Genomic DNA, 19,349 nt, shown 5'->3' on the forward strand with positions numbered 1-19,349 from the left:
GCCCTGAAGTACAGCAGCTGTGGTCAGCCAGATACAACTTCTGCTCTACCTCCCCTGCAAGAAGGCTGCTGGCCAGGGCAAGGCTCAGAACCTCCCTGAGCAAGGCCAGACCAGCACCAAGAGGGTACCCCTGTGCAGGGTGGGCAGTGTGTATGTGCATCATGCCCAATGACCATCAACAAAGGAGACATCCCCTTAGAGGGGATGTACATGGACAGCACAAGTGTATTCATTCACTTGAACATGCTGAGTTTAGAGCTACTTGCACCTGGGCTCTGTGACTCTGAATGCCCAGCAGTGGGCTCAGCAGAGCCCCAGGGCCTGCTGTGGGTTTGCTTTTCCCTGAGCAGAGTGCTTTTGCTTCCTATGGGGTTGATTGCAGGGAATGAGGCAGCTCTGGCTGACCGGTGTCCCACTTCCCCTGGCTCATTGTTCCTTACAGCTGGTGTCTCAGGCTTTCTCAAGGGCGTTTTTGTTGCTGGCAAATTGAATGCTTTGGAAAGTGTCTGAGTATGGCCCCATTCACAGTGTGAAGGGCTGGCACCATGCTGCCTCACCAGGCACTGTAAACTCCCATGATGTGATTTTCTGTTCCTTCCCCACTGGTAAGTAAAGGGCCTGTCCCTATGAAGATGAGCAAAACTGTCCCAAGTACTATGTGTGGGTTTTGCCCCACAAGTTCTACAGCCATGGACTTGTCTCCATGCTATACGCACAGCCCTGGGGATAATGGGAGCCCACCTGCTCCAGGGTGAACGGTGCACCCACCCCAGGGCAGTGCCTGGCACCCACGGCACCATAGCCCTTACAGACTTGTCAGCAGAGTGTCTGTACACCCATTGCACTGCATGTCTGAGATAGGGAGTGGGTTACCAGCACGGAGCCATTCCACATCCTGCTCAGCAGCTCTCATATGCCCTGTAGTGATTTGCCTCTTGGCAGCACCAACAGTGACATCAGTTACTGTTTTACTGTTCACAGCATCCCTCGCAGGTGCTACTCAGTGAAAAGGGAAAAGAAACCAAAGTATTAGTAATGGCTGTGAAAATTTAACTTTTATTATCTGTTCACTGTATACAAAACACCATTCTGCATAGTGAGAACTCATTTGTTGTACAGTTGACAGTGCACATCAACAAACAAGTGTTCAGGAGGTATACACTCAATGGAGAGGGCAGTGATGGCCAGTGCACATTACACACTGAGATCCTGCGGCGCTGGCTCTGTGTCAGGATGGAGAAGTACCTCATAACCACTCACATGGAGTACTCTAAAGGGGGTAACAAGCATTTACCAACAGACCAAATTAAGAATGGGTATGAGGAGAGAAAGCAGAACTAATGTATCTGATACACAGTCTCCAGAGTGCTGAAGTTTCACAGAGGTGGCTTAGAAGGATCCATAGTTTTTTCAAACACTTCCATTTTTAAAACGGTTCAAATTTCATGATAAATAACAGAATCTCACAAATCTTTTGGGGCAAAATGCTCCACATTTATTTACATATGAAATGTGTTTAATACAGTCGTAATGGACATAGTGTATAGTAACATCTGACAGCAGCAAGACTTTAAGGAACCGAACAGTTACTACTGGCTATCATGCAGCTATCTATATATACACCAGTTGTTTTAAAAAAAAGTACAAAATTGCTTTTTTAGGGATACATACAAGGTATAAAATGCAAAACCAAACCAAAAATATAACTCTCACAGAGAACTCTATATGAAAAGGACAGCGTGGTACCTTGTTGTAGGTGGTGAAAGCACAGCCAGGGACACCAGCACGTGTCGGAAAGGGCTGAACCAGCTGCCTGGGCCGGTGCACTCACACAGGCTGTGTGTCAGCTTCCGGATGCTTGTGGTTTTCCACACACTGAGCACCAGAACGTTTGGCATGAGCAGGGCTGGGCAGTGCCAACCCCTGTAGCAAGGGTTAACTAGTTTCTTTCAATACCAGAAATACAGGAACATACATAATGCTGTGCACTCACTCCTACAGAGTGCTTAATAAATTACATGACAAAAAATATCATTGTTAGAAACCTATTCCTCTAACCACATCTTATTTGTTAACTCCAGAGCAGCCCAGCCCTTCTGGAAGAATGGGAGCTTTGATCACAAGCACCTGATGGCCTAAAAAATCACTTCATGATACAGAAAGTTGTGCAATTATACTTTTCAAAAGTACTTGAGCATTCTAAGGGGTCTGCACCTCTTCTGGTGTTGCCACCCAACCCCAGCACTGCAGCTCACACGTGCAACGCTACTTTATCTTGGTTTTGTCTTTTTATATATATTTAGAAGAAAGTTTAAAAGCTTCTTTAGACATGTAGAAGCACAAGTTCTTTGAATGTAAAGTCTCCCTTAGCCTGCTTCCCCTCCAGGAACAGCCTTCTGTTCACTTCCATCAGCTGAACCTGCCTTCAGAAGCATCCAAACAAGAAACACTTTATGAGAAGTGAAGGAACTGCCCCAACGTTCAGAACTCTGAAAAGAAACTTACTAGAAAAAAAGAACAGAAACAAAGTAGGAAAACCCAAATTTGCCACTAGATACAATACAAACACATAACAAAGAGTATAAAAGTTATTAGTTTAAATATATACAAACTCTTTTCAACTCAAATACTGCTTCAATGGTTTTGAGGGTATAGACAATGAGGTGAAGGGGACACTTTTATGAAGAATATATTGCAACAGCCTGAACAGTCCTGTGAACACTATTGTATCTTGAGCTTTCTGTAGCAAAAATGTCCTTAGTATTCCAATGTGGAGAGAGATTTCTGCATCCCAAGTCCTCTGGTCACTTCTCAGCTGAGCTCATCCTTTTTGACTTGATGAAGGCCATGCCATGTGTTCTCATGTGAGTGTTTAAGGCCGCTTCAGTTTCAAAAGTCTTTGCACACACTTTGCACTTTCTGTCCGACGCTGTGCTGTCAGATGACTCATCCTCATAGTTGGCTTTGTTCTCTTGCTGGTTATCCTCCCCAGAGCCATTCTGTTTTGATACTGGCTGAGGCTCCTTCAGCTTATGTACAATGAAGAGATGTCTGGAAAGGGACACATGGGATGTGTAGCAGAGTCCACATTCCCTGCACTGGTACGAGGAGCCATCAGATTTATGCTGAGGAATATGTTCATGGAACTGGAGAAGATTTTCTGTTGTAAAGCCACAAACAGCACACTTGTGAACTTTAAAGACATTAATCTTTAGCTTCTTCAGTGGCTGAGTGATTGCACCTCGTGGAGGCCTGAACTCCAGTACAGGTTCTTCCAGTTTACGCTTTGGACTAGGAACCTATAAAAGCCACAGAAGGTGCATCATGTAAGTGTGTAAATACACAGCTCTTTTCATCACAATTTGTGACTTAAAACTTAAAAAACTTCCCTGTGATAAGGGAAAAAATTGCATAAACATTTGTTTTGTCAGCTCTGAGAGCACCACAGTATCTAATGCTCTCTATAAACTTAATTAGTGTTTGCCAGCGTAAGCGCACCCAAGCACACACACCAGTGAGAGCTCAGCTGTATGCAGAACGTAGAGTATCAGTCTAGGAACTTATCAGCATTACCTTCTGCAACTCCATTTTTATTACTTAGCATGATTTCATGCCTGAATTTGACTTGGCAGATGATCTCCTGATAGTCAGTAACCAGACTGAGATATTGCCAAAGCATGAATCAACATGCACAATGTTTTAAACTAGTTACATGGATCATGTTTTAGATTTTCTTTGTTATTCTGTCACAAGTATTCCTCAAGAATCCTCTGCATCCTAGGTAGCTCAGGTATGCTCCATGGTGTTTATGGAGACAGCTGCCATATTTTCGACACTTAAATAGAATATGACAATATGTTGGGCTGAAAGACAGTCATGTAAAGGACAATAGTACACTTTAAAATCCAGATGTGTTTGTGTCTCTGCTGTCAGATTTGCACATGTCATCACAGGTGAAATCCTGTATCATTCAGAGCCCAAAACACTTGAAAATGTTGTTAATCTCTGCATGTAACAAGTCTTTGGACAGTGCTGTCAGTTTTGCTTTCCTCCTAACACTCATCATCAACAGAAAAGCAGAATAGAATAGTTTGGCTAAAAGGGACTTATGAAGATCATCTGGTCCAACTGCCAGACCAGAAGTTAAAGCATGATATTAAGGGCATTGTCAAAAAATGCCCTCTCAGTGACTGAATGAACCTTTCAAGTGATTACCTTTGTGTCTTCCTTTACTTCCCTTTCTTCCGTGTTTGTTGATTCAGTCATTTCTTTCACATCGGGGTCTTTAATGCCATGCATCAACTGAATATGCTTTTCCAACATCAACCGCTTGGTAAAAGTACGTCTTGAATCCGGGCAGTGCCTACAGAAATACCACAGAGAACCACAATGAGCTTTCTTCTGCTCAGAGGGTAGCAAAACCCAGACCCTTGCTGCTTGTCATACACCAGGATAAATAGTGGCCAGGCTTGCCAGCTCATGGAGGCAAAACATATAGTACAAGCTATAGAAACAACCTGATGCACCGGCTGCACCAAGCAACCAAGAGCAGCAGCCAGGCTGTTGGAATGCTGTGCTATGCCTGACAGGCTCATGTTCCCACACCACTGGGTGTTCTGTTAGACAGCACAGACCATGCTACCACAGAGAAGGAACTATGATTTCAGTCACAGACAGCTGTTGCATCTTCCTTCTCAGAATTCCGAACTCAGCTCCACAGCATGCAAATACATACCAAGCCATGAATGAAGAGAGAAACAGGAAGTCTGTATGGTGGCTTGTCTCAGGAAAGCTTTAGATTTGCTTGCTAAAGCCCCTGAGAGGCAACCGACTTCAGGTACCTGTCTTCTCAGCAGCCTGTTACGCTTTATGCAGGCAGGAGAGCCTCAATAGTTTGAGCTGTGTATCTGAATACCCACCTTCATTTGAATGAATAGGACAATGGTTTTTATAGGACTAAGAACTAAATGACACTAACAGGGTTTCTTGTTGGTTTCTACTCTGTTTCTACATAAATGGAAGTGGAACTTACGAGCAGGTATAAACCTTCCTGATGCCTTTGTGCTTGATCCGATTGTGCCGACACAAACTGTGGGATGAACTGAAAGATTTATCACACTGTCGACATGGATGTTTCTTCATTTGCTTTAGAAAAAGAAGAGAAAAACATTAATTAAAAACACTCAGTAAAAGCAGTGCATGTGTCAAACCCTTTGCTGACAGGGAAGAAACACCACTCACCAGTGTTGGTAGCATACCTGCAAGTGACATCACTCCTACAGCAATGCTGCAGAAGTCAGAGGACCTGGACTCATTTCAACGCAGTGTGGCCAGTATGAGTTACACACACACCTATCATCAGTTGTAAACCCGTGTCACAGACTGGGGATGAAGAGAACTTCTTTCACAAAAGCCACAAGGGAGATAGTGGATAATTTCTGGATCAGAAAAGGCAGTACACTGAGAGTTTTGCTTTCTCTAAGAAGTAATCTGTCCTTTCCCAGCACCAAGGAGGGGTGAAGAGCACAAAATAAGGACCAAAGCAAAACATCACAGACACTGACACACTAACAGGGCTCAGAAAATCCATGAGGAAATGAGAAGAATGGTTCAGTGCCAGTGTGAGGGATGTGTTTGTGGAATTCTGTGGGTTTTATATGATGGCTGCACCGCTCAGGAGCAGCTCCAGTGGAGCCCTGCAGAGGTGGTGCCATCCCTGAGGATTATTGTTTACTGCTGGAAATCTGTGTGCAGGAAGAAGTGATGTCTGTATGGCTAAAGGAGAAAGAGCTGCTTCAGGGAGATGGGAGATCTTCTGCTATCACGTGGAGCATAGGGAAGGAAAGCAAAGCTGTTCTGAAAGGTCGTGGATGCAAATGTGAGGCAGCCCATTAGGAAGCATGATATGGTAATATACGATGGGCTAGTCAACACAATGCTGTTAGAGGTGCAGTACTGAACAGTCTCGACTTCCTTTTCTTGTTTAAAGGCCAATTAAAAGAAAAGGAAACCAACATATTTTGCTCTTAAATTGTTAAAGGTGAGAACCTGACAGTGTGTACACACAGTGCATACCCAATGATGCCACTGCATGAATGAATACATTCTGCACTGTGCTTATTCGCAGTGCTCATAGGAGCCAATCCTTCTGAGAGCACTGGGGAAACCATCCACACCACCACACTTGCTCTAAAATCGTTGGAAAATTATGGATAGACCCAACTAGGATTTTGGATGCATTAGTTACAAATCCTGGGAAGCTCAGCATCTGCCTACCTGGCTGAGCACAGACCAAGCCAGGAGCTGCACAGACTTGTTGGAGCCACCCTTTGTCTGGCTAATAGCTTTTTGCTTGTTATTTTAAACAGCACTTACATGATCAGGCGGAGACACACTAAGGGGGCTACAAATGTTCCTACCCTACAGCTTTGCCTTCCTTATTCCTTACAGGATTGCCTTCAGCAGCTCAGGAAGAGCATAAGGAAAAGTCAATCTGTCTGTCTCTGTGTGCAGACATTTTCCAACAAGCTCTGGAAGGTGCTAAGGAGGGTGCTCTGGTCCTGCAAGAGCAGCAATTAGAGGTTTGAAAGTCATTATCTTCAAATACATTGCATGAGAATGGGCTTTGTGAATAGCTCTTACACTGCTTGAATGAAGTTTGTAGCACATCCTGCAGAGCTCAGTTTAGAGCATTTAACCACAGCCATCATCCTTAGGAAAACCAGCCTATGAATTCATCCCATTCTTTGCTAGACCTGTGTGACATTCTTGGTTATCTTATGCTAATTTCTAGTCTTTCTACAATAAAATGCATCCATAAAAGTTTAGGGTTTGAATATAGTAACTCTGAAAGCTAACAACTGTTGAGAGGTCTGGAAGGAACACAGCAACTGCCTTTATCACCCATTTCTGAGAGACTTGGAGTTGTATGTCTACTCAATTTAATATATATATATACATATTGCCTCCTGTCCTGTCTGAGAAACTGCTTGAATAGGTATAAAAACCAGCACCTAAACGTAAGCAATTAAACAGGCCTTTGGGCCAGTGTTTGAGGGCCACAATTATCTATCCGCTATTTCATAAGTGCTGCTCTTGACATAGCACTTCACATTCTTATTAAACGTCAGAGCTAGAAAGATACATATTTAAAACTAATATTTAGCAAGCATTATCAGTGTGTTACTAAGCCTATTCTACACAGCTTCTGCACTTTGCTGTGGATGTGATCAGGCTGGATGTCATTCTCCAGCTCACTCTAAAGGGACAGTTTCACAGGGAGGTTGTGTGGGTTTGGGTTGAAGAACTACATCAAAGTGAAGTGCATCTGGTCTGCATCTAGTTCTGTTTGCTGGTAAAGGCAGCGATGAGTTAGCATTTGGACTACAGGAAGAAACAGAGAACTGTTAGAAAATGACGAAAACTAAGCAGCCAAAGAAAGGAAGATGAAGTAGATCCAAGATCAGGGAACAATAATGGAACTTAAAGGGTTATTTGCAAAAACACTTCATATTTCAGGTTCAATTCACTTTTTTGTACTAGAATATTCCTCATTTACCTTCCCATGTTCTTTCCTCATGTGAGAGATGTACACGTCCCTCTGAGTGAAGAGCCTGTCACACTCCCAACATGTCCAGCCAGGATTCACCACCTTTTTAGGCTCTGCTTTCTTCATGGGAGAAGGAGATTTCTTCTCCAGCTTCTCTGTACCATTGAGAGATTTTGTGTCCTCTTTGTTGTGGCTGGCAGAGTTCTGGGTTGTGGGCTTAGTGCTGAGAGGCAGGTTTATCCCCAGATTTGGTGGCCCCTCCACACTTTTCAAAGTTCCATGCATAGACTGAAATGAAAGAGAAAAGAAGAGTACAAAACTAACATAGATGTAACAGATGTAACAGTTGTATTGACAAGACGGAAGACCCTCTGAACCAAAGGTCTTCTTTGCCATACTACTGTCAGATGATATTCTTAACTTAAAGAAATATGACTAAGTAAGAGGCTTGGCACAAAGAGAAATTAGCCAGCACTAACAGACAGCATCTGTAGCTAAAGAGAAGTTTTCTCCGTGCCTAGATGTTTTCACACACACACAAAAGAGACTTTGTAGGTTAAGTTTAAATTGCTGCTTAATAAGGAGGAACAAGGGCTGAATGAGTACTTTATGCTAAGTTTAATTTCTTACTTTACTTACCTAACATTAGTTGAGTGTCCTCATTTCAAACTACATGACTAGAGATTTCCAAGAAAGAAAGGTTTTACTGTCACATTTTGACTGGGCGCATTGGTAAATAGGACAAGAAAAGGCAAAGATGAAACAACTCTATCATTCAGGATGTATTATTATTTTATGCTGAGGATGAGGTGAGCCCTGTCTTACTCCATGCTCAGGTTTAAGTACCCTAACTCAGGGTCCTTAGAACCAAAGGTGGTCCTCAAGGCCAGAGCACAGCTAAGCGGTGTCTGATAAGCACTCTGCAGCTCTGACACAGTGATCCTTTCTCACTGTCTTCCTTCTAGGCTTTTTCATTTTCATGTTAAGTAAACCAGGAGTAAGAAGCCATCCCAAACCTAACTATTTTCCCCCCAGGTAACCTCAGAAACAAAAAACCATTCAATACATTCTTGGTTCTGAGAATATAAGAATACAAATCTGATACTCCAGCTCTATTCTTCAGGATCAAGTTCTTCTGTAAATCCTGTGGCTCCTGGGACTACTCACTGGCTCTAGCAAATATCAACCTGATCCGCAGAACATGTTCTTCTATTTAACAGTTGCTAAACAGAAGAAAAGGCACTAATTTAAAGACCTAAAATGTTATTAAAAAGTAAAGCACACAGGGCCAAGTGAGTGGCTCTGAGGGCAGTGAAGTTGTGTAGTAGAGGATGAGGCTGCCTTTAGTATCCCACTGCACCAGGCAAGAAGCAAACAGCACAGGGCAGGGAGGAGGAAGTTCCCTATACTTCCAGCCAACTGAGATTCCCCCCCAGGCTCAACTTGGCAGCATGTGAAGTGTTAGTGCTCCACTTCCCAAGTGTCTTTTATGCACAATAGTTGGAATTCAATTTCTTACTTGAAAATAAACAGAAGTATCAATGCACAACACGGAGTCACAGTGACCACAGCACATACCACCGGCAGAGCTGGGAGTGCTTCACCGCCAGCCCAGCCATTCACTCACTGGCTCTTACAAGGTTTCTGTAGCAAGGTGTTACTGGAAAAGAAGATGTTGCCAACAAGAAACACATCTACAGGAATTACTCCAGGTTATCTTCCTCCTCCTGGGCTGCTTGCTATCCTTTTCTGTTCTGCCTTCAGCCTGGTCTTCTCTGCCCTGATGCTTTATGTCTAGCCATACCAGGCTGAGCTCTGGCACTCCTCCTCTCCTGAGCCCTTTTGTGTTCTTATCTAGCCCCTGTTACTGGTCATTTCATCCCCCCTTAACTCTGCTGCTGCTGTCCATACTGCTATACACACATCCAACAATTCTGAATAACAGCAGGAATACTGTTAGCACATGTGTATGTTTCAATCCTCTCATTTACTTAGAAATGTCTGAATCATTTACAGTGACAATGCTATTAAAACCCACTGTGTTTAAAGTACAAATACTGGCATGGAACACTAAAGCCAAGAGCTAAATAATGCCCAAATCCTAAGGAATGGAGAATATAGTGAGAGATGCTGAACAACCCTAATTTCTGTAGGAATAGCTTCGTGTCCTCAGTAGTTGTTTTCTGGTCTTAAAGACATAGGTGGGTACAGATATTATAATACTTTTTCACTAACGCCTGAGTCAAGGAAAGCTAATTGCATAAATAAGACATGCACTGCAATACAGGGAATTTGCCTATGTAGTTAAAACCAGAAGCAATACAAGAAAACAGGACTTTGCATTGCCAAATGAGAGGACCATTTGAGATCCCTGGCACAGATGTAAGCTGATGCTTAGAGTAAATATGAACTAGCTCAGAAGCAAAGAAGCTCCTCAAGTTAAGGACTGGCTTTAAGACCAGCTCTTTTCCAAGACTTGTGATCTTGTTTTCAGCATAACTTCAGAGATGTCTGAGGTTACAAGTGCCACAGTTGAGACTAAAATGCAAAATGCTGTTTTTAGCAGGCAAGAAAAAGGTCTGGTTTTCCACTTTCCTGTATACAAATTTGCTTAAGTCTTACGTGTCACTGCCAGAGAACTAAGTGCTACCTGTCTGGATTATAATACCCTGCAATGGTGTAAATAACTTCAACTGTTACCAGCTGTTGATAAGGCATAAGCAGTTCTAATGGGTTTAGTCTATACAAAACAAGGCAACACAGAGTATTCAAATGCACAGCTAGCAGAGTACAGCCAGGGGACTGTGACTATGAAAAACCTCATGTGCAAAGGGTGACAGTGAATCTCTTTCAGAACTAAGGGCATTTAGGAGAAAATCCCAAAGCTTGCATGTGCTCATGTTTGTATGAAAAGACACACACAAATAACCTCTGCATCTCTGCAAGAAACCAACTGGTTTCTACCAGTGAATTCTGACCATCAGAAGTTGGCTTATATCACATACTAACAACTGGAATCCTACTGAGAATACTGTAAATAAGGCTCAGTACTACTAGGATCAGATTACTTCACTCTGTTATTACTTTGACAAAATGACCTGTTGAATGCAATGCACTGAGATATTCCTGGTACACCCAAAGCAACATTCATATAGAAAACCTGAGTTAGTGATTACACCCTAGATACACTGAAGAGCACGTGAAATATAACATTTGAATATTGGAGAACAATATCCCCAGATGACTCTTGGAATTAACACCACTTCCCTCTTTCAGCAGTCTGCCTGTTACTCTGTGACTTTTTACAGCATTTTCTCACAGCATACATTGCATGACAAATGGTATCTTTGAAGGAAACAAGAGAAGATGCCTACACACCTTGATGTGATCCATCATAAGCTGTTTCTGTGCATATAGAAGAGAACAGTCTGGACACTTGAAAACAGACACCTTCTGGTTTTCAATGTGCTGATCAAAGTGGCGATAGAGCAAAGGTTGTAGAGTAAACACAGTGTCACACATAGAGCATTTATATATTATTCTAAAAACAGAAGTACAATAAACAGTGTCAGTCACGATGATCTCTTTGCAAGAAGCATGATGTTAACTTGTTTCTCAGCAGAGGTAAGCTCTGACATGTTTAAGCAATCATTTCACACTGCCTGAAGAAGGTTAAGATTAAACTAAGTCAAAACATCTTCCAAATTCAAAATATGGAGCAATAAGGGGGAAAAAAAAATCATTATAAAGTGCAAGCAAAAAGCCAGAAAACAACAGCATGTGCTAGTTACATACATAACATCTGCTTAGGATACTCGGGAAGCTGAATGTCTTTAGTTGCTGAACTCAGGACAATAATTGAACATAATTGAAGGACAATATACCCGTTTCAGGTTGCAAAGGCAATGGGTTTTGAAGGGAGTAACCGATACAATCACAATCACAGCATCAAAGTGGTTTGGGTTGCAAAGGGCCTTAAAGCTCATCCAGTTCCAATCCCCTGCCACAGGCAGGGACACCTCCTAGCCCAGGTTGCTCAGAGCCCCATAACTCGTAACAGACTTCAAGTTAAATGTGATTTTGGCAATATATGTGGCTGTGAACCTCCTGAATGCCAAGCCTGGACTCTGTTCATGCTCTGGAGCTGGAACTTCACAGGCTGGTATTTCCCTGTTTTGTAATTACAAGCCTTTAAGAATCTGTCTATGGAAGCAATGCAGAGACACCACCAGAACCACAACTTCCTCTCTCAGAGCGTATGTGACTTCTGAAATCAGACACCTAAACGTCCCATTCCGACAGCAATGTTGTAATTAAAACTGTAACAGAAGCTATTCACACGTTAGTACTGTGTGAAGCAATGCAGCCATTAATATCACTTCAGAAGTGCTTTCAAACTAGATATACTTAACAAAGAACCAGGTAGATACTGGACACTAAGAGCACAGTCCCTGAAATGAGTAAGACAGTCAAAATTATGTATCACAAAATCCTGTAAACATCATCAGTGAGCTGAAATGTGTTGTATTTTACCAGATCCTTGTCAAGTGTCTGTCCAACAGGCAAAAACCAGGGAAACCAGTAACAGAATCCTCTGCACTCAATGCTGCAACAACTACTGCATGACAGTAGTTTGAAGCAGAGTCAGCCCCAGAAGGCTGCCCAGGGCTTCAATGTCTCCACAGGTTGATACTCCACATCCCCTGTTCCAGTGTCTGACCACCTTCACAGTGAAAAAGTTTCTTGTGTTCAGGTGGAATTTCATGTGTTTCAATTTGTGCCTGCTGCCCTCTTGTCCTGTCTCTGGGCACCACAGAGAGGAGCCTGGCTCCGTCTTCATGGTATAGTATCTGCACACATCAAAAAGGTCCTCCTGAACCTGCCCAGAGCTCAAAGGTTATGCTCAGCCAGGATGTATTTACAACCTCTATTCAACAAGGCACTGGAGCAGGGTGGGCAGTTAAGTGCAGTCAAACTGGCAGTGCCTGTCCTATGGCACGCACCCAACAGGCTTGAGACATGCACTTCTCACTTCAAAAACCAGGTAACAAACTCCCTTATTATCCTAGAATAACTACAGATCCTAGCTCACAGGAACACACTTTCACATCATACAAAAGATGCTTAGCATTCAAAAGCTTCTGCACCACAATATGCTATTTGTCCTTTCTGCAGCTTCTTCTCTAGAAAATGAGGGATAATATACTTTGTACCAACAGTATAGTACATATCCATAACCTGGCTTGATAAACAAGAGTTTTTCCAATATCCCCAAAGACAAAGATCTTGGTGCCATTCCTACGCAGTCATCACACTGCTGACTGAAGAGGAAAGCCACACACCAGCCTTGATTTCCCCTAAGCCCCATGTAGCCTCCTGGTAGGCTGCAGGAAAACAGCTTCACAAAGCTGACGGACCAGACAGCTATCATTTCCCTGGATTAAATTAATCTAATTTCATCCCTCTGAGAATCACTGCACATAAACTTCATTTCTCATCCACCATGGAGCTGACTCTATCTGTTCTGAAACAACCATTTGTAATGTGATTGTAAATTGCACAGTTCCAGTAAATGCCGGAGGCACGGAGCCATTTACCAGGGAGGCCCCTTCCTGGGAACAACAAAGTGGGAACCAGTGATGAGTCCCTCAGGGCCAGTCTGGCCTCTGCCTGCTCATGGGACAGAAGGAATGATCATTCCCCACATCCATGGCCATGCAGAGCCAACAACCTCTGCCTGCAGGTGAAGTGTGAGCTCAAGTTCAAGGTCAGACCCCTGATACACTCAATGACAGCTCAAAAGCTCCCCATTGCCAAACACAGAAGGCTGCTGCACCCTTCTTCAGTGAGGATCAAGGGACCTCGTCACAGAGCATCTTGGGTGTTGGTGGCAACACTGTACTACCTAGACATGACTGTGAAAAGGAAGAAAAGAACTCCAACACTGGGAAGACTGGGAAAATCCTACCAGTCACCCTGCAGTTAAGGCAGCACCTTGATTAAAACTAGCTAATTTGAAGAAAACACCACTTAAGAGGAACACTCAACTATGGATTCTAGGATGTATTACACTACAGTAGTAGCTGCTGAGAAACAGCTCAGCAGATGCAAGCACAATCCAAGAAATCTTCTGCCCTATGAGGAAAGATGGAAGGAGCTGGGCCTCTTTTCTGCCCTTTCCATATGGGAAGTATCATACCCAAATGGTGATCTCAAGTTTTGCTTTTCTCTAATGAAAGTTGTGGGAATCTGAAGTTTTAGATTAAATGGGGATTTCAAAGCTTCTCACTGAAGGGACCCTCCTGAATTAAAACAAGGTATCATCTGGCACTGGAAATGTCTCTATTTGATAGCAGGCACAGGAAGCTTGCTGTAATTTTGCTTTCATGTAGGTTTAAATACCCTAGAGAATAAATCTCCTGTTAGCAGGTACCAAATCTTTCTGAAATCTGGCTATTATGTTACATGGTGCCTGTTTCTCTCAGCTGTCTTTGGGAGTCTGCAAGTTGCTAAATGCATCAGTGTGCTCTGGGCACTCTGGAGACACAACATGGAGTTAAGTACTTGAATATTTACTCTCAGTACTGCACTTGTACCAACAGAGGAGAAAGGAGACAGAAGAACAAGGTCTGCAAGGAGAAGGCATCAGGCTGAGATGTGGAGCCCAGTTTTCACATGCATCAACACCTGCCTTGAACGTTCAGCAGCTTTAAAACAAAGACCCTGAAGCTGAGTTCCAAACTGTGCCCTGTGTTAACATTTCAGTAACCCCTGTTTAAGTACAACCTTCCCAGCTACAAAGTGGAATCAGTTCTGCTTTAATCCAGGAAAATGAGATTACCTATTGGAAAAAGCTTCTATAAACAGCTCTATGAATGCATCTGTTGTGATTTGAGAGGCGAGACTGGAGAAGGTTTAAAGCTGGCACCTCTCCCTTTGTAACACACTGGAGCTGCTCTCCTTGCGACATGACTGCCTTAGGGAAGCAAAAAGCAAGCTCACCACTCCCAGACCTGACAGCTCTCCTGAAACAAAATGGAGTGGACAGGAAGACAAGAACAGACCCTGCAGGAAAACCACCACTGGAGCAGCAAGCAGCTGCCTGGCCACAGGAACAGCCCACGAGCATCACCCGAGGTCAGCCCAGGGACCACAACTGCCACTTCCAAGTCAGCACAAGCCCACACATGACTGATGGCACTGACAGGATCAGCTTTCCCACTTCCCTCAGGTGTCTATCTGTGAGCATGCAACAGAAAACAAGTAACATCGCTTTCCCCCCGCCTTTCCAACCAGCTGTTATGAAAACCACTGCTTCAAGAACTGCCATTGCTATGTCCATGGAAATTTAACCCTCACCAAATAAACTGCAACCCCCTGAAATCATTACACAGACCCCACACAACAAACTGCTGGTTATAAGCATGTGACTTCAGGGTTACAGGCACACAACAGAATGCAATTTCACAGGTATTAAAACGCAGGCAAGTGCAGTAGAAGATTAATTTTGCTTACTTTGGTTCGCCTATCTTGATACCGGGGTGTTGTGTGTAGGCATGGGAGTGTGTGCTGGGAGCAGATTTAAATGCCATGGGACAGATAGGACACTTGTAAAAGACTTCACAGTGACAACCTTGAATATGAGACTTGAGTGCCGCCACATCAGAGTATACAACATTGCAATGCAGGCAGCTGCAAAGAGAGCGGAGAAGAGTCAGTTCAGCCTAGCCCAAAGCAGTACTGAACGAAATGGAATCAACACTGATTTGCAAGCAAGTGCCAGAGATAAACATATATATATAACTGCATCAATCTACGTTATTCTGTCAATTTGAACAAGCCAGTCAGAATAAACATGAACAGAGATTTCATAGCACAAAGTAAGGAAATAGGAAGTTCCCCAACTCAATTTGAAAATCCAAGAGATACGAAGTCAGAACGTGGGTTATGGCATTACAACAAAACAGACAGACAGAGGAATAGTCTATTGATTATGGAAAGAATGCTTAAATCCTCTGCGCATTTGGAAAGGGATTTTACAGAAGGCATTGTGACATGCAGAGGATTGTGAGAGGTCCACCCCAGAGATTCAGGAGCTACCACCAACAGGGAACACCAGTTAGGAAACATTTCCACCATCTCCCTCCTTTAGATTTAACGAAGACATTGGTAATGATTCTCTGTACATGTAATCAAATCAGAGCTTGGACTGAAAAGCAAAACAAGGAGTAATTTCAACTCAGGACAACTAAACCCAATGTCTACGGTCAGATCAGTTCTCAGATTGGAGCTCTGGAAACAGTTTTCAAACACATACTTCTGCTGTGGTGAGAATTTGTGACCTTCCCGCAGCTATTCTAAAACAAAATGGTTAGAAAATGGAGTTAATGTTAGTAAATAAACCCAGCAGCCCCTGCTAGTGCTACACATCAGTGCTAAATGCTACCAAGCCCTGGAATGTGCTGCAACGGCCATTACAAAACAACCTCCCAAATGAACACATTTCCTAGTGACCAGATTGTGCAGGAAGTTTTACAGTTTAAACATAGGTTTCTACCCTCCCAACATTTTAATTTGGGCATCTATTGTGGTGGTGGTCATATACTGTATGCTGTCATGTATTGTATATTGTTGTCATATAAACCTCCCATTGTTTGTTGGTACTGTTTTAATGCCCTGAGGATGGCAAGAAAGCAGGAAATAGATGTACATCGCATTCAAGAATCCCATTTTCCTTTATATGTCACCTTTGAATGTTATGAACGTTATCCTTTCTTGTCTGAGCACTTCATTTACACGCTTAATGCTATTAACCAAGTTCCTATCTATCTAGTCTTTGCTCACCAATGCATTTCTCAAGTAAATGGTCCTTTTCTTTCTTGTTAAGATCTTCCCTACTTACAGAGAGATGAACATTTCAGTGGTACAAGATCCTCAACAGATCTATCCCTATGCTATCACCTCAACAGAGCTGGGTTGCCTTTCCCACCTCCCCATCCCATCCTGTTTGGGCTTTATTCTCTAGGGATATGGCAGAATAAACGATCCTCAGCATCCACCGCTGTGTATTCCAACAGTTCTGAAGGACCAAGCCTTCCTTTCCAGGCCTGCTGTAACAGCTTCCTTGTTTCCACCTTGGGAGGATGCAATTAAACTTAAGGTTGAAAGTTTTGGCTGATTTTGTTCAGACAATGGAATGGTTGAAATCAGACTGCACTCCTTCAGAGGTCCTTTAGAAAGGCAAGACAGGTTATGCTGTTCTGCAGGTGAATGCTCCATGGGGATAAGGAGATGCTGAGGAACCCAAGAATGAAGACATTAACCTTCCCAGCTACTGCTTTGCTTTGCCTTGGTATTCTGGGGTTAGGCTCACCACACAGACAAATTCTGACCTGGTGTGACAAGAGCTGTGTATGGCACATCTTGACAAGTTTAGTAACAACACTTCAAATTCACAGTGAAGGATTTCTTAGTCTTCTGGTGTTGCTGGCACTGGCCAGGAGTCCTGAAGGTGATTCTATGTATGAACTAAAGAGACACCGACTAGCAGGGAATGTGTGGAGGAGGCAGATGTAAGCAATGACAAGACAGACTACGGCTTGGGAGAAAAGGAGAACCCAAAGAAAGAGCTGGGAGCTGGGTCAGGCCACGGATTCAACCTGAAAGCAGTCTGTCAATGCTGGTCCAATGCAGTCAATGTGCTCCCTCCCCTCCGTGGAAGACTTCACAGCCACCCCAGCAAAGGAACTTGTGGCACCTTACAGGGAAGAAGCTGACTGTAAATCACCCTTCTTCACCAGACAGGATGAGGTGGGAAGGTTTCAGGAGTGCTGCCATTCAGTGCAAGGAGAACTTGTAAGATAAAACAGGTTTTCAAGCCTTTCCAAACTTAACATTCCCATGAAATGCCTCTGAGCCCCTTTCTCTGTGAAAAACATAAGAGCTAACAAGGAAAGTGGAGAGTAACAAAGAAGAACCAAAAGGCCAGGCTGCTTGAATGAGAAAGGTCATTTTCAAGTGATGTGAAGCTGAGGAATCTTGACTTCCCATAGGAAAGAGAGCAACCAGAGAGATGCAATACACCCATCAGCATCTCAACAGTAACTTCTGGCTCTCAAGACTGAAAACTACTGTTCTACCAGAGAGAACAATCTAAAATTCAATGTCTTCCACAAAATTCAAAAGGCCTTTTTAAGGACCTGAAATTAGGAGAATACATCTGAATTCTCTGCTGTGAAGCCCTGAATCTGACGTGATGATGGACGAGATTAGCTAATATTCTGATTTAATAACATACAAAAGCAGATGCCCCAAACCAAGCAGGATCCTAATGTGGCATTTATTCCAAGCTCTGCAGGACTAATAGCATTGTTGCCGTGACAACCTCAAACCCATGAAGCTGTATTCTACAAACAGTGCTTATGAAAATGGAAAATCACTTTTAGAAGCAGAAATTACACATAAATTGACAACAAAAGGAATCATTATACTGACCGAAAACCAACTCTTCGGGTATAATGCAGGCAGTTCTTAGTGACATGAGTCTGGAAGTGGACAGATCTGCAGATTGCTCCACATTCAGGACACGTGTATGGAGATTTATGCTGATGAATTCTCTGGTGTGATGCAAAACTGCACTGGTTAGGAAGCAGCATCTGGCAGATATTGCATGTCTTCTAAACGATAAACCAAAATAGATGAAACAAAAGGTTTGGTTCAGCTACACAGAACGTCTTGTGTCACACACTGTAATACAGCAAATAAAAGGTTAAATGTTATGCCTGGGATGTGAACCAAAGGCAAGTGCTAAATACAGGCCCTCCTGACACACTTGGAGGGACAGAGCTGGCAGGCACTGGCAACCTGACACACTGGCATCCTGAGCCATTCTGGCACAACAAAGCTCCTCCAGGTACCACTGACCATGGGAGGTGCATGTTGGTTTAAATACTTAATAGTGCCAAGGGCCTAAGTACAACTCCAGCATCAAGCCTTATTGTTTTAATTTAGTGCACCACAAAGTAAAAACCAAACCACCATATACACTGGCTTCACCTTCTCCGATCCCTGCTCCTGAGGAATTCTTATGGTAACAGCTGTAATGCCAATAAAATGGAATATTACCAGGCAACAAGTGCACAGCTGATTGCAAAATGTATTTCACAGACTGGAATACAACATCTGCATTGGGCATGATGAAAACCTTCTGCTACATGTTGACCCTCTGCCCAGTCACAAACACTGACATTCTCTGGGTGCTTTGGGGATGAAACACAAAGTTCTTTCCATCACTGGAGGGCACAAAGGCCCAAACCTGTAAAAGTATTCCAGAAAATGTTTCATTTATAGGAATACATCCCTAAAATCTGGAGCTGTGCTTTGCTTATGGAGGCTGCTTCACTGACCAACAGAAACACTTCTGCTCTCCAAGTCAAGTACAAAAAGGTCTTTGCAGAATAAGACTTTAACTCAACTTTAGAAGATTTTACTTTGTAAGGCTCTAATAATATTATTATTTATGACCTGGGACTTCTGACTCACACTAGTGACTTAAGAACATTTAAACAAACCCAAGACTCCTTCAGGATACAGGTGTTATTTAACATGAGATTGTGTCATGCAGGAATAGAGAACAGAACAAGATCTCCAAAGCTGAATCAGAGATGATTTACTAACCTAGGTAGGAAGAAACCCTGAAAGCAACAACCAAGAAAAAAACCCTTTCCTATGGCAGAACAGTTTCTTACTGAACATTCCCCCCTTCTTCCAATTCAGGTGACTCTCATTTAAATCCCTCTTT

The 19,349-nt window shown here is 43.1% G+C and overlaps 1 protein-coding gene across 4 annotated transcripts in view; it reads right to left on the reverse strand.

The window, feature by feature from the left end:
- Positions 1 to 2,804: 2,804 nt before the first annotated feature.
- Positions 2,805 to 19,349, reverse strand: part of ZNF532 (zinc finger protein 532) — a gene marked incomplete at its 3' end in the record, with an annotated part of 31,171 nt that continues 14,626 nt past the window's right edge. Inside the window, exons 3-9 of one of the 4 annotated variants that reach the window (XM_080637595.1) lie at positions 18,044 to 18,225; positions 15,065 to 15,241; positions 10,928 to 11,090; positions 7,559 to 7,837; positions 5,033 to 5,145; positions 4,216 to 4,363; positions 2,805 to 3,299 (exon numbers count right to left, since the gene is read on the reverse strand). In XM_080637595.1, the coding sequence (XP_080493721.1) occupies positions 2,805 to 3,299; positions 4,216 to 4,363; positions 5,033 to 5,145; positions 7,559 to 7,837; positions 10,928 to 11,090; positions 15,065 to 15,241; positions 18,044 to 18,225 (1,557 nt within the window). The remainder of the gene's footprint in view (positions 3,300 to 4,215; positions 4,364 to 5,032; positions 5,146 to 7,558; positions 7,838 to 10,927; positions 11,091 to 15,064; positions 15,242 to 18,043; positions 18,226 to 19,349) is intronic. The other 3 variants (XM_080637596.1, XM_080637597.1, XM_080637598.1) reach the window with 3 other exon arrangements.

The sequence above is a fragment of the Psittacula echo genome, assembly GCF_963264785.1.
Source record: "Psittacula echo genome assembly, chromosome: Z".
Taxonomy (NCBI): Eukaryota; Metazoa; Chordata; class Aves; order Psittaciformes; family Psittacidae; genus Psittacula; species Psittacula echo.